The sequence below is a fragment of the Calypte anna genome, chromosome 5 (assembly GCF_003957555.1).
Source record: "Calypte anna isolate BGI_N300 chromosome 5, bCalAnn1_v1.p, whole genome shotgun sequence".
In the NCBI taxonomy this organism is placed as follows: Eukaryota; Metazoa; Chordata; class Aves; order Apodiformes; family Trochilidae; genus Calypte; species Calypte anna.
In genome coordinates, this window is record NC_044250.1 from 5,364,255 (window position 1) to 5,376,584 (window position 12,330).

Genomic DNA, 12,330 nt, shown 5'->3' on the forward strand with positions numbered 1-12,330 from the left:
CAACAAGATGGTAAACTAGCCCAGTCCTGCTATCAGAACAGAAAGGAGAAAGTGGGGAAATCTGAGGTTCAGTGCTGGTCAGCCAAAGATGTAAAGGGTAACTTTCATTTATCCAGCCACAGTTTATCTACCCAACAGAGTTTATTTTCTGCTTAGTGTAGAGTTTTGTGATCACTGTTATCCAGAGTGCAAAGAAACAGTGCTAAATTGCAACATTTTTAGAAGGTACAGACAAGGTTTTGTTTTTTTAAAAATACCTCCTGTTTTTTCAAAGTTATAGTAGTATGAAAAAATAGAAAACCCCTTTTATCTACTTTTGCAGCACAATCCTGGGAAGCTTGCAGTCAGCATGTGCCCAGGGGAAGGGTATCACATACATATTTTAAAATAGGTTAACACATAACCAAATGGGGATATTCTGTATTTTAAACAAAATGTGCAGCATAAACAAAATTAATGTACAGCATACAGTGAAGTAGGAGGCCATTAAAAAGCTTTTAACAAGTCATAAAACCATGTTATTCTGACAAGCTCAGGTTGTCAAATCTGCACTGATTCTGACAAAACATTTTGCTCATTGTAAAATTTAGTCATGCTGTTTTGATTTGAAATGGTAAAATCGTGCTTCCTGTGCTGATTTCTCAGTCTTCTGCAAATCCTAATGAAGAACTGAACAGGCATGGTGGAATGCAGCTGGTATTAAGATAAGGCTGTGAGGGTCAAGATTAAAAAAAGGAAAGAAATAGAAAAAAAAAAAAAGTTCATGAACTTAAACAGAGTCAAGATGACAGAAAGGTCTTTAAATGGATTTATATATGGATTTATAAGACCTGGTAGGAATGTTCCTTTTTGAGAAGGGTGAAAAAATTATAAAGCATATGAAGTTTTGGAAGAGTATTCAGATAAAATATTCCTTAACATATTGCAGACTAATTTCAAAGACAAATCTTTTCCCACTTATGATCCAGTTTCCCTGAATGCATGAGTTGATTTATTAAGTTTCATCATTCCAGTATATTTTATCATATTTACTATATCTTTCAGTGAATTTCCAGAGCACCTCTGATTTATGGATGCAAGAACTGTGTGAAGGTAATGCAGTTCTTAGATCTTTCCAGTGGAAATATTTACTGTGTAATTCATTCTTATTTTCTTAATCTTTAACATCCCAGTGAGTCTCAGATTAAGTATCCTAAAGCAATCACAGAATTAATCTCCTTGTATCTTTCAGAGTGTCCAACATACACACTTACTGCTCATGTTCTCTAATACGTGAGCAAGAGCAGAAGAGTGTCACAGAATGCTTAGGAAGGTTAAGAAATACAAGATTTAAAGGTCATCAGGACGGAAGAACAACTCTGTGAACCAGATGAAAAAGCAAAGATGGGCTATGCAATAAGATTATATGAAAATTGCTGTTTCCAAGTTTTATAGAAATGTTGTTTTGGGGGTTTTTTTGGGTGTTGGTGGATGGGGATTTGGCTGGGGATTAGAAACTCAAAACTATAATCTGTTCTTCATTAGTATGTAATTTCATAAATTGACACAGTATCTCAAGAATAAATAGACACTTGACTTGGGAGGAGACATCCAGGGTGTAAAGGTCCTTAGTGCAGGGCAAGTGTATTGCCAAAGGAATTCAAACCATGTTGCCATTCTGAACTGCCTTCTGGAAGAGTCTCTTCCAATCTCTATCTCTGTTGACTACACAGGGTGCCAGGAAGAGAAGTCTCCTAGCACTAAGAACTCAAAATATTAAGGAAAATCTTAGAATAGCCATACTAGAGTTAACAGTCCAGTAAGCCCAGTCTTCTCTTTCTTGCAGCACCCCTTAGGATATACAATTGGAAATATCAGAATGAAACATACTAATGACACTGAACTTCCCTGCTGTCTCCTCATCTGCACATTGCCCTGAGCAGAGCCTGTCTGTGCTCAATAGCTTCTCATAACCATTTCATCCCCAGCTTTGCCTAATCATTTCTGCACTCAAAGCTTTTGGCATCCATCACATTTTAAATTACAGTGCTTGCTGTCATAAAATATGCTTTGCAGGGAAGAGCTTTCATGTGTTTTGAACCTGCCCTTTAGTTCTTGTACAGTAAGAAACAGTGAATAATTGTTGTCAAAGTCCCTTCTTCTGTGACTCATTATTTCATACACCTTTATCATAACTCTTCAATCACCTACTTTCCAGGCTGAAGTGTCCAAGTCTATTTAATCGTTCCTTGTATTTAGACTGTTCAAGATTTAATCACTCCTCTCACCCCTCTTCATAACTTTTGTAGTTCTACTATATTTGAAACGTGTAGGAGAAGACTCCAAGATACAGGCATGCCAAGGATTTACACAATGATTTGTTCTCTATTTGTTTTCTTGCTTATATTGATCACAGAGCTGATGTTTCCATGGTATTTTTACAATAACTCCAAGGTCTCTTTCCTGAGTCATAGTATCTATTTGAGAACCCATCATTATATATGTACAGTTTGGGTTGTTTTTGTTCTTGTGTGTTAGTTTCCATTCATTGACATTATTTCATCTGTTATCATCTACTCATTTCATAGCTGAAATACTCCTGGTATTTCAGCTTATAGTTAGCTTATGTTTCAACTACTTGAATAATTCAGTACCAATAATTTTGACAGATTACATTGGAACCCATAGAAAAAATATTTGTGAAAATATGACATACTATGGGATCTAGCACACTTCAACTGCAACAATAATCTCTCATGAAAACTGACCATTTATTCCTTCTCTTTGTTTTTGACCTTTAAAACACTTATTAACTTTTACAGATTCCTTCCTCTTTGCCCAAAGGCAACTTTTCCTGTAACAGGTACCATGAGATACATTCTTACAGCTTTTTGGGAATTTAAGTGGACTGTACTAAGCAGTCCTATCTTAATTATAAGGTCAGAGTCTGCAAAACAATCTAATTAACATGTGAGACATGACTTCCCTCTACAGAATGATTACATCTGCCCATAGGCTTATTTTTCCCACATCTTGGGAATTTCCTAACAGATTTCCTAACTGATTGCTTATTACATTCTTTAAATTTTTGTGTAGAATGCTAGAGCTTCCAAAAAACCCCAGCAATTTTGGTTTTTTATAAGCCATTGATACTTAGGACAACTGAAGCAATAGTTCTTATGTCCCAGTTATTCAGCTGCTCTATATTCGACCCTCAGTGTCTTTGGCTGGTGAGATTAATTTATTATTATTCCTTTAAATACTCATTTATAAAATACCTTTTATTGGCTCTTCACCTTGAGACAATTAATTCCATTCCTTCAAACTGTATGATCATTCAGGTTGGAAGAAAGGTTGGAAAATCACCTACCTGAAGCCTCCTGCTCAAAGCTTCTTTCAGACCAAGTGGCTCAAGGCCATTTCCAATTCTTTCTTGAGACCTCCAAGGACAGAAATTCCACAGCCATAGAGACAAGTTGTTCCAGTGCTCAGTTATCATTAGAAACACCTCCAGTTCAACTTAGGGGCACTGTTTTCTTGTTATTCCACCATGAACTTCAGATGACAATCTGGCCCTATCTTCTTAAACTCCTCTGATGCACCCAAGGCTTCTCTTAGGCCTTTTCTCCATCATGCTAAAAGCAAATCCTACTCTCTCAGCCTTTGTCTTGTACTCCAACCCCACAACACATTGGCTGTGAAGGTTCCTGTTGGTCACCTCCTTTAGCTCCAGGTGGCAGTCTGGCCCTTGAGGATGCCAGCTGTACCTCCACAGCTTGGTGGCCCTGTAGACTTAGTAGGGGTGCTGATATCTTTTTCTTGATGCTGGTTGGGATGAAGTTTAGCTATTGAATTGCAATCCAAGTATTTTTCATGTTAATCATATGGTTAGTCATCCACTGATTTTCCAGTCTCCTTCAGAATACAGAACTGCTATAATATATAAAATTCATTAATTTGAATATATTTTCTTTTTGAAGACATTTGTAAGTAAATGAACAAGCTGCTTCAATGAAATTCAAAGTACAGTAGTATCTCTAAGTGCATTTGCTAGCAAGATGGGAAAAGTGTTTTCATCATCTTACTGTAATACTTTCGAAATATCACTACAGGTATTCAGTTAAAACCAATGCCACCAATGAAGCAGGCCAAAAATCAAACTACAAAATGAAAACTGTTTTAGTTTAACACTTTTAAAGCTTGATTTACTCTAATGGAGCTTCTGATAAATGTTAGATTTAATCCCTTGCAGAGCTTAGATATACAATAGTCATGCTACATAAAACCTTAAGATCTAATATGTAGAGCACAATTAAACTTAAAGCAACAGGGAAATCAGGAATAATTTTCCCAAGAGCACTACACAGCAGAGAAATAAAACGGGCCATTTACCATTACACATCTACCCTCTATTAAGCCAGCTCTGGAATTTCCTGCAGGGAAGACTACATGTTTTACACTTCTAGTGGATGAATTTTCTAAGAACATTTACTTACTCTGATTGTTAAAATTAATTTCTTCATGCCTGTTTACTGACACTTTTTTCACAAAGTAAAACAAAACTACTGAGGAATGCAAATTATTTTCAAGGTGCATCACTTTGCTAACGTAAATACTAATTTTTGCATTGTCAGTCTTCTTAACAGTACCTGCTGGCTTCTGTGGCCAAAGCACTGGAACTTGCAGGTGCAAGAGACTCAGCTGTCTCAGTAGAGGAGAGCCCCAAATACTTGACCCAGAAAGTAAACACCTCATCACCTTCACCAGCTGCTATAGTAACTTCTCCCACCACCACAATGATTTTTCTTATAACCTAATTAAGCTCTTGTGCATTGCCACTTTGACAGCACAGCAGACATAGTTTGGCCACGTAACCTTAATTTTTCGTATAACTGGAAATCTGCAGTTCTTTCCGGATATAAGGTTGCACAAGTGTTTGTTTAAGGTATCAAAGCTTGTTATAGTTCTACAAAAATAAATGGAGGTGATTGGCTTTCAACATGCCCAGGCACTTGGCACAAATATACTTAGGCATTGCTGTGCAGTCCCAAATGCATGGTGAAAGGTACTTACTTCAAAGGAATGACTAAAATATTTGCTACTTGTGTGAAATTAGTCATGAAAACCATGTTTTGCAAAGTGGGTATGAAGATGTAATGAGTCCATTGTAAACAGCTTAGCCTCTATAGCCTCACTGACAACAACATTATTCTCAATTCTTCTTTATCTCTTTTTTCCTTCTGTAGCTCCATCCCCAGTAACAAATATTCATAGCCTCCCAAGCCCATGCTTCAGAGAGGTCCTATAAATTCACTTTCCTGCAATGACAATAAGCAACTAAATGAGTCACAAGGCAAACTATACAGCCTTTGTATCTTTTCCTAAGACTTTCCCAGTTGAACAAGACCTTTAACATCCTTTTCACACTTGCAACAAATTGCTTTTCAGAAAAGTCTCTGCTTGTTTGGTCATGGGAGATGTCAGCCTCATGGTATAAGTCTGCAACAAGCTTTTTTGAAAAGCTGATAATCACAAGCTGTCCTGGACACCTGGCCAGGGACCAAGAAGATATTACTAGGGGTCCCAGTTTGTACTAACAGGTGTTCAGTCAAATAAACACAGCATCTAGACATAAAACATAACGATCCATGTTGATTGCAATCACTTTCAGAAGTCAGAGTCCAGAAGAGTTAAGGAACATAACCTTTTCTTCAAGTGAATTTACTTTAGTTTTTTTTTTTTTTAACACTAAACAAGACTAAAATGACCCAAATAATTTGAATTCTTGATTCAGTCTGAGTCATGATATGTTGTGCAATATTCCTTTACATCCCAAATGAAATGATTTAACAAACACTGCATGGAACAACAGAGTGAAATCAATTAAATGTATACTTAAGATAAATGCTATTACTTAAATTTGTTTCTGAAAGCAAGCCAACAGGTAAACAGGCAATGTAGATTGGCAAGAAAATGAAATTAGTTGCAACATACCTCCTTCTGCTTCCCAAATACTCTCTGCTTTCTTGTTATGAAGAAACTGGTAACCTGACAAAAAGCTCGTTAGGCACTAAAAAGTTCTGTACCAGCACTGTGTGTGGAATGCGTTCTGAAGTACCTTCTGCTTTTGAAGCCTAGATGTGTTCATAACATGTAAGAACATAAAAATGATCAACAGTGCAGAATATTAATAAACTTTAATCTGAAATATGAAAAATCCTGCTTCAATCTGTTGTAATTTCTGGAAGTGTTTCATTTCTGCTCATTAGAAAATCTAAATACATACCTAGCTAACAAAATTGCAATTGACATATCTGGCTAGCAGATAGGAATGGGAGTCGCATCTGATCTCATCTCCATGTGTTAATTTTATCAACTTTTTTTCCTTTCCTTAAAGTCCCCAGAATTTTTTGCAAGTCATTCGACTCCATACCACTGAGGGGTATGCCAAAAACCCAAACTGAAAAGAAAATATGCCATCAGTTCTATGTTTTGACTAAGTTTAAAAATGCTGCATGCACAGGCTTGTCTGAAAACACTTCCAGGTTGCTGGAGCATTTCTGTGAGTTTTAAATGCCTCATGAGCAGTGCACATTACAACTATTTCTAAGCAAAGCCCAACATGCCTCTTGCAGATGTGAAGCCATATGAAAACATGAGTGTATTTTATATTAAACACCAGGATTTTGAAAGAAATCCCAGAACTCAAAAATGCATCATCTCTACAATTTCAGTTGCTCCATGCATAAAATCCACGGAGTGATAAAATTAATTTTAAAATCTTGCTTATCGCGATAGAGAAATATTAAAATTATTTCCCCTCTCCTTCATTCTACTGAAAGTACTTACTCAACACCTTCCTGAGGAGGCAGAGACTCAATGGGTACCTTCCAGTACCTGAAGGGAGCCTACAAGAAGCCTGGAGAGGGACGTTTAGCAACAGCCTGTATTGATAGGAAAAGGGGCAGTTGTTTTAAATTAGAGAAGAGTAGATTTAGATTGGATGTTAGAATAAAGCTCTTAACCATGAGGGTAGTGGAAAAATTGAACTGGTTGCCCAGGGAGGTAGTTGAGGCCTCATCCCTGCAAGGTGAGGCTTGATAAGGCTCTAAGGAGCTCAATCTAGTTGAGGATGTCCCTGCTTACTGCAGGGGCGTTGGACCAGATGATCCTTATAGGTCCCTTCCAGTCAAAATTATTCTATGATTCCACCATGTGGTCAGTTCCCAAATTCTAGGTTTTCAGCTTTTCTGATGTTTAGAACTTTGTTCATGAAAGCCTCTTCCAATGCCACTACTTTCTCAGTTCTCATCATGACCCCATGTTCACCACAACTCTCACCTCTATTCCCCTTTAGAATGAAAATAGGAGGATTGAAATTTTCTCATTAATTTTAACCAGCAATACCTATTTCTCAGGGAATCGATTCCTTCTTTGAACTTCCCTGATGCAGTCAGCCTCTGCCATGTTGTCTGCTCCTCCCACCAGAGGTTCTGAAAATTTATACAGGCAGTTACTGCTTCTTTCTTCAGAAGCCTTCTGAAAAATTCTCCTTGACTATGTCAAGAATAAATACAACAACATTTATGGAGAGATACATCTCTAGGGTCCCCTTAGTTTGGGGAAATTCAATGTAGATACTTTTGCACAGACCAAACACACTAGAATGACATTGCTAAAGGTGGGCAGGCTGTCAAAGCTACAAACACAACTATATTGTTAGTAATATGTCTTTGAATAATCCTTTATCAAAAGATACCATTTGAACCACACGCACTTATAAAGTACTTGTCAAAATTCTTTCAGACATTTTTCATAATAGAAAACAAAAATATCTAATAAAATTTCAATTCACATTAAATTGCTCTAAAAAAAATTTATTAAAAGCAATTAACACAATTATGCTATTTACAACAGACTTAAAAAACTGAAAAACACCAAGAGGATTTACAACCAAGTAACAGACTAAAAAACTGCTAAAAAACATAAGATACAATTTTTCATTAAAAACACTTATTGCAAATATTTTTTGTCTCCTGGTACTACATTGGTAGTATCTATCCAAGATAACATAGCTAAGAATAAACTGGCACCTTACACCTAATGCATTTTAGTATTAACATCTATCTGAGTTGCTTCCAAATGAAAAACAATGTTAATATTATGAAGTGTCAGTGAAAATAATTTAGCAGGTCAAATCAATTTTTCTAACTTTAGCATCACAAGATTCTCATTAGAAAATTAAGACTGTAGGTAAGTAATTTACACCAGCATCTAAAAATTACACCACCACTGATCCTGTGTTGTGTTGTGGTTCTTTCTAAAATAGTGCATTACTGTGAGACATCTTTAACACAAAACAATTCACTAGAGAGGAACAAGTCACCCAGTTCTGTTTGCCATCAATCCTGCTTGAAATAAGGATTAACTCAGAACTAAATCCTATTTTTTTTCTTACAAACATGAAGTAGGAGATTTTTTGATGTCCTTGAATTAACTCCTGATGTTACATTTCCATCAGAAAGGCTTCTAACTATGTTTCTTGGCACATTCTGTTCTTGCTTCCAGTTCTCTGCTTTAATTCCTAGTGAAGAAAGAAATGTTAATACAAATACAATAAATATAAGCAGAATTTGGCTTACCTGAGTCTTCTTTACAGAACATGTCTAAGAATTTTTAGACATAGTCTTCTAATTGAAAGCCTAATTTTGATGTTTATGAACACATCATCATACAAATTCATATGCACTTGCTCCCTCAACATCACTTTTTACATAAAAACATGCATGTGCTGGAAAACTGGCATATAAAAGTGCTGTAAAACTGGAAAAGTATGGATATTTTTTCTTGATAAACCACACTTGGAAAAGATAAAATTTGTAATAAAGTCCATCAAAGGTCTTAACAAGTATACAGACAATTTTTGGTGGAAGAACTTAATTCCTGGGAAAAGCTTTTCCCAAAAACCTTATAGTGATCTTGACTTTTGATTAGATACCATGTAGATAACCAGTTAGACATTCAGATTTACTTTTAAAAATTAATACTACTGAAACTTAGGCTTAGTCTACTGATCACAGCAACACCTGCTGTTAAACTGACAAAATGTTGAGTATCAGCTTTAATTTTGGACCTCCTATACCAACAGTAAGCCAGTGCAGCAGCATACACTGAGGTTTTGGCACTTACCTGCCATTTTGGGCACTCGCAAAGCTCTGTGGCTTAACAGGAGCTGCTGTCGAATGCGTTTGGCAGGAACATGGTCTTGCTGGTTGCCTATCCCAATATTTGATGTAGAACTGGAAAAATAGCAAGAAAGGAGTTAGATTTCAGTAAAGTGATTAAATTATATTACAGTAGTTTAGACTTCACATTGTACAAATATATCAATTGGAAGTACCCAGCTTTGGTAGCACACAATAAATGAAAAGAATAATATAATTTATGATGTATATATGTGGATATTATCTGTCCTTTCTTGCTGTTTAAAACTTTACCAGAATGTTTCAATCGTGAAAATAAGAACTAATGTTGCTACTTTTGTTAAAACCCACACCAATGTGTCAGTTTTTCTGAAACCACACAAGCCAGTTTGATGGTCATTGCACAAAAATTATACTAAAATTAACACGTGTACGAAATACTTGAAATGTCCAAACTGTGGTTCTTTGAACAAACTGCATTTTTTACTGCTGCAATAATTTTTCTACAGCCTCCAACATAATTGGAGACATTGTCTTTATAGCAGACAATACTTCTTAGCTAAGCTGCAAGAGAGCTGCTATAGCTTCAAATTAATTAAGACAAAACCTCTGCATTTTATAGCCATTTATGTGATGGACTTAAGATCTACAAGTAAAAATAATAACCTCTCTGATCTCACCCTTTTACACTTGCCTTGCTAACTTCTCCATAAGACAGACTCATGAGCAAATTAATTCTATTTATGTCCCAACTTTCTGTGCTTTTCCCATTCCTCCAATTATATTGTATTATTCTCACTTTATGTGCCCCTTACAGTAATCATTTGCCTGAATGAAGATATATAGCAAGCTGTAAAAACCAAGTCCTGCCTTGTGACAATCCTAAGATGTATTCACACACAGCTGGAAGAAAACTTGTCACTAAGAATGTAATGCTATTTAGTGAAAGCAGCCTCTGTATTAATGCCGATTTCTCTCATTCCCTGTCCTAGCAATATGGCTGTTTCAAATTATATTCCTGACCTAGAGAATATGTCAGAAATGTGTATTTTCTATTTTAATGTTAGTATGAGATGAACGATTGAGTGAAGTACTTCACACACGGAAAGCTGTTAGGAGAGAAGAGGAGGAAAGTAAAAAAGAGACAGGAAAGTCTGAAGCTTAAGTTTCTTCTGTGTTCTGTGATCTAACAGCCTTGAAGCATTCTTTAGATCACCTATGGGGTAGCAGCTTCACTCACTATCTAGCAACAGGTGACTAATATTATGATTTAAACAATTTTGTATGAATTTTTTCTTTTAGAAAAAAAACCAAACCCCCAAAAAACCTTTTTCAACAGTACTGATCTACTAGCTGACCTTGAAATACATTAACAGAAAACAAAAAGTAAAATTCCACTTAGTTTCTAGTAGTCTTTGACTGTGTAGTGCTGCTTTGACTAACAAAAGTCTTTTAGGGTCAGAAAAGAGAAGTGACAAAATGGGAGTTCTTCCCAGAGCAAACCACAAGAATGAAGTCATAATAACAGAGACTGGAAATGAATTATCAGAAAAATGAAGGCATTGGCCACATAAGAATTAAGTATTTTCTCTTCTTTCTATTTTGGTAATTTCTAATGTGTTCCAGCAAAGGCATGTAATTTTCAAACAAACAAGATTTTTAATTGATGATGTAATTACTCTTTTCAGAATTGTGTGTCATCTTTCTATTTTGAGTATACGGAATACATGGTATTGGTTTGTACTTAAAACAACACATGTTCCTAAACCAAGAGTAAGAAAGACTCTAGTAATGTTGCCAGAAAAAAAAAAAAATTTAATTGTCGAACAAGATTTGAGTGGAAACATCTTACACGTGAGTCCAGATGATGAGGCTTTCAGATTTCAAACATACATAATATTGAAAATGAAATAAGAACAAAAGAGAACACCAACTCACTTGTGTAAGACCATCTTACCTTAATACCTTTCTTTTTCTCTCAGCAGCAGAAGTCATTGCCATGTATGAGGGCTTCTCAAGTTCTGAAGTAGTATTTTTGGTTTTTAAGGAAGTGAGATCAAGTCTGAAATGAAAAAAATTACACTTTTGTAAAATATATTCCATGTTTAAGTAAAACTGTTCTTAATTGTAAATAAATATGTTAAGTTGAAAACAATACCAGAAGTTTGTTTCAATAATATTACTTGAGGCAACTTGACAGGACTTCACACATACATGGCAGCTTTAACAAACACCTCTCTCTTTGTCAGAAAGACAAAGGTATTAAATCTATAGACAGGAAAAGCAAGGCTTAGAGAAAGTAACTTGCTTGAGGCACCACAAGCAAATTCAAAAGTGTTGCATTTTCTTTTCAGTATGCATCTTGTAAAACAGAAGCTTTCAACTTCATCTGTTGCCACTAACATGCATTGATTTCAAATTATGGCAGAACTGAATCTGATGTTGATTAAAATTCAGTGTTTGATTTTCAGAATGTTGGGATTACAAATGAAATCTACAGCAACCCAAAAATCCAGCTGTGAAGATTAATAGGATTAAGTTGTTTGGGAAATCTACCTTGGGTAATCTACCTACAAATGAAAATACCTTTGTAGAACAGTATTGATGCATGGCTGAGAGTCCTTCGTGGATGAATCAGTAGATGCTACAGTTGTTTCATCTGTCACTTCATAGAGAACTACTGTTGAGTTCATGTCAACTTCATTGCACTCTGGGATAATGTCACATGTAGAGTCCATAATACTCTTCCTTTTCCCTGGCCTAGCTATACTACATGCACTGCCTTCCTGAAGGCCTGCAAGGTGCAAAGCTTTCTTTACCACAGTCTGTGCACAGCAGCTTTGTACTGGCTTTTTGCAAAAAAGTTCTGGTGTATACACAAGAGGTTGGACCTCCTTGGTAAGAGAATCCTCCAGCTGGTGGAGGGTAGAGGGGTCGGATGCAGCAGGACTTTGACACGTGGCTGGAGATTCCATCAGCTTCCTCCTGGTTCTCTTCTGTGGCTGTACTGCATATTCCACTATTTGTGGTGTTTTTTTATAAACTCCTTGTGATGGTGTACCAGAAGTTGTACCTGTGGAACACAGGAAACAATGGTTAATACACATTCACCTATATTTACTACTAAAATTCTCTCCTCTTCCCTATT

The 12,330-nt window shown here is 36.0% G+C and overlaps 1 protein-coding gene across 1 annotated transcript in view; it reads right to left on the reverse strand.

Moving 5' to 3' along the window:
• Window positions 1–3,702: 3,702 nt before the first annotated feature.
• The window catches only part of KIF18A (kinesin family member 18A), a 35,085-nt gene continuing 26,457 nt past the window's right edge, over window positions 3,703–12,330 (reverse strand). The window contains 5 exon segments of the mRNA XM_030451528.1: window positions 3,703–3,824; window positions 8,438–8,563; window positions 9,169–9,278; window positions 11,140–11,244; window positions 11,769–12,255. Of these exon segments, the coding sequence (XP_030307388.1) occupies window positions 3,703–3,824; window positions 8,438–8,563; window positions 9,169–9,278; window positions 11,140–11,244; window positions 11,769–12,255 (950 nt within the window).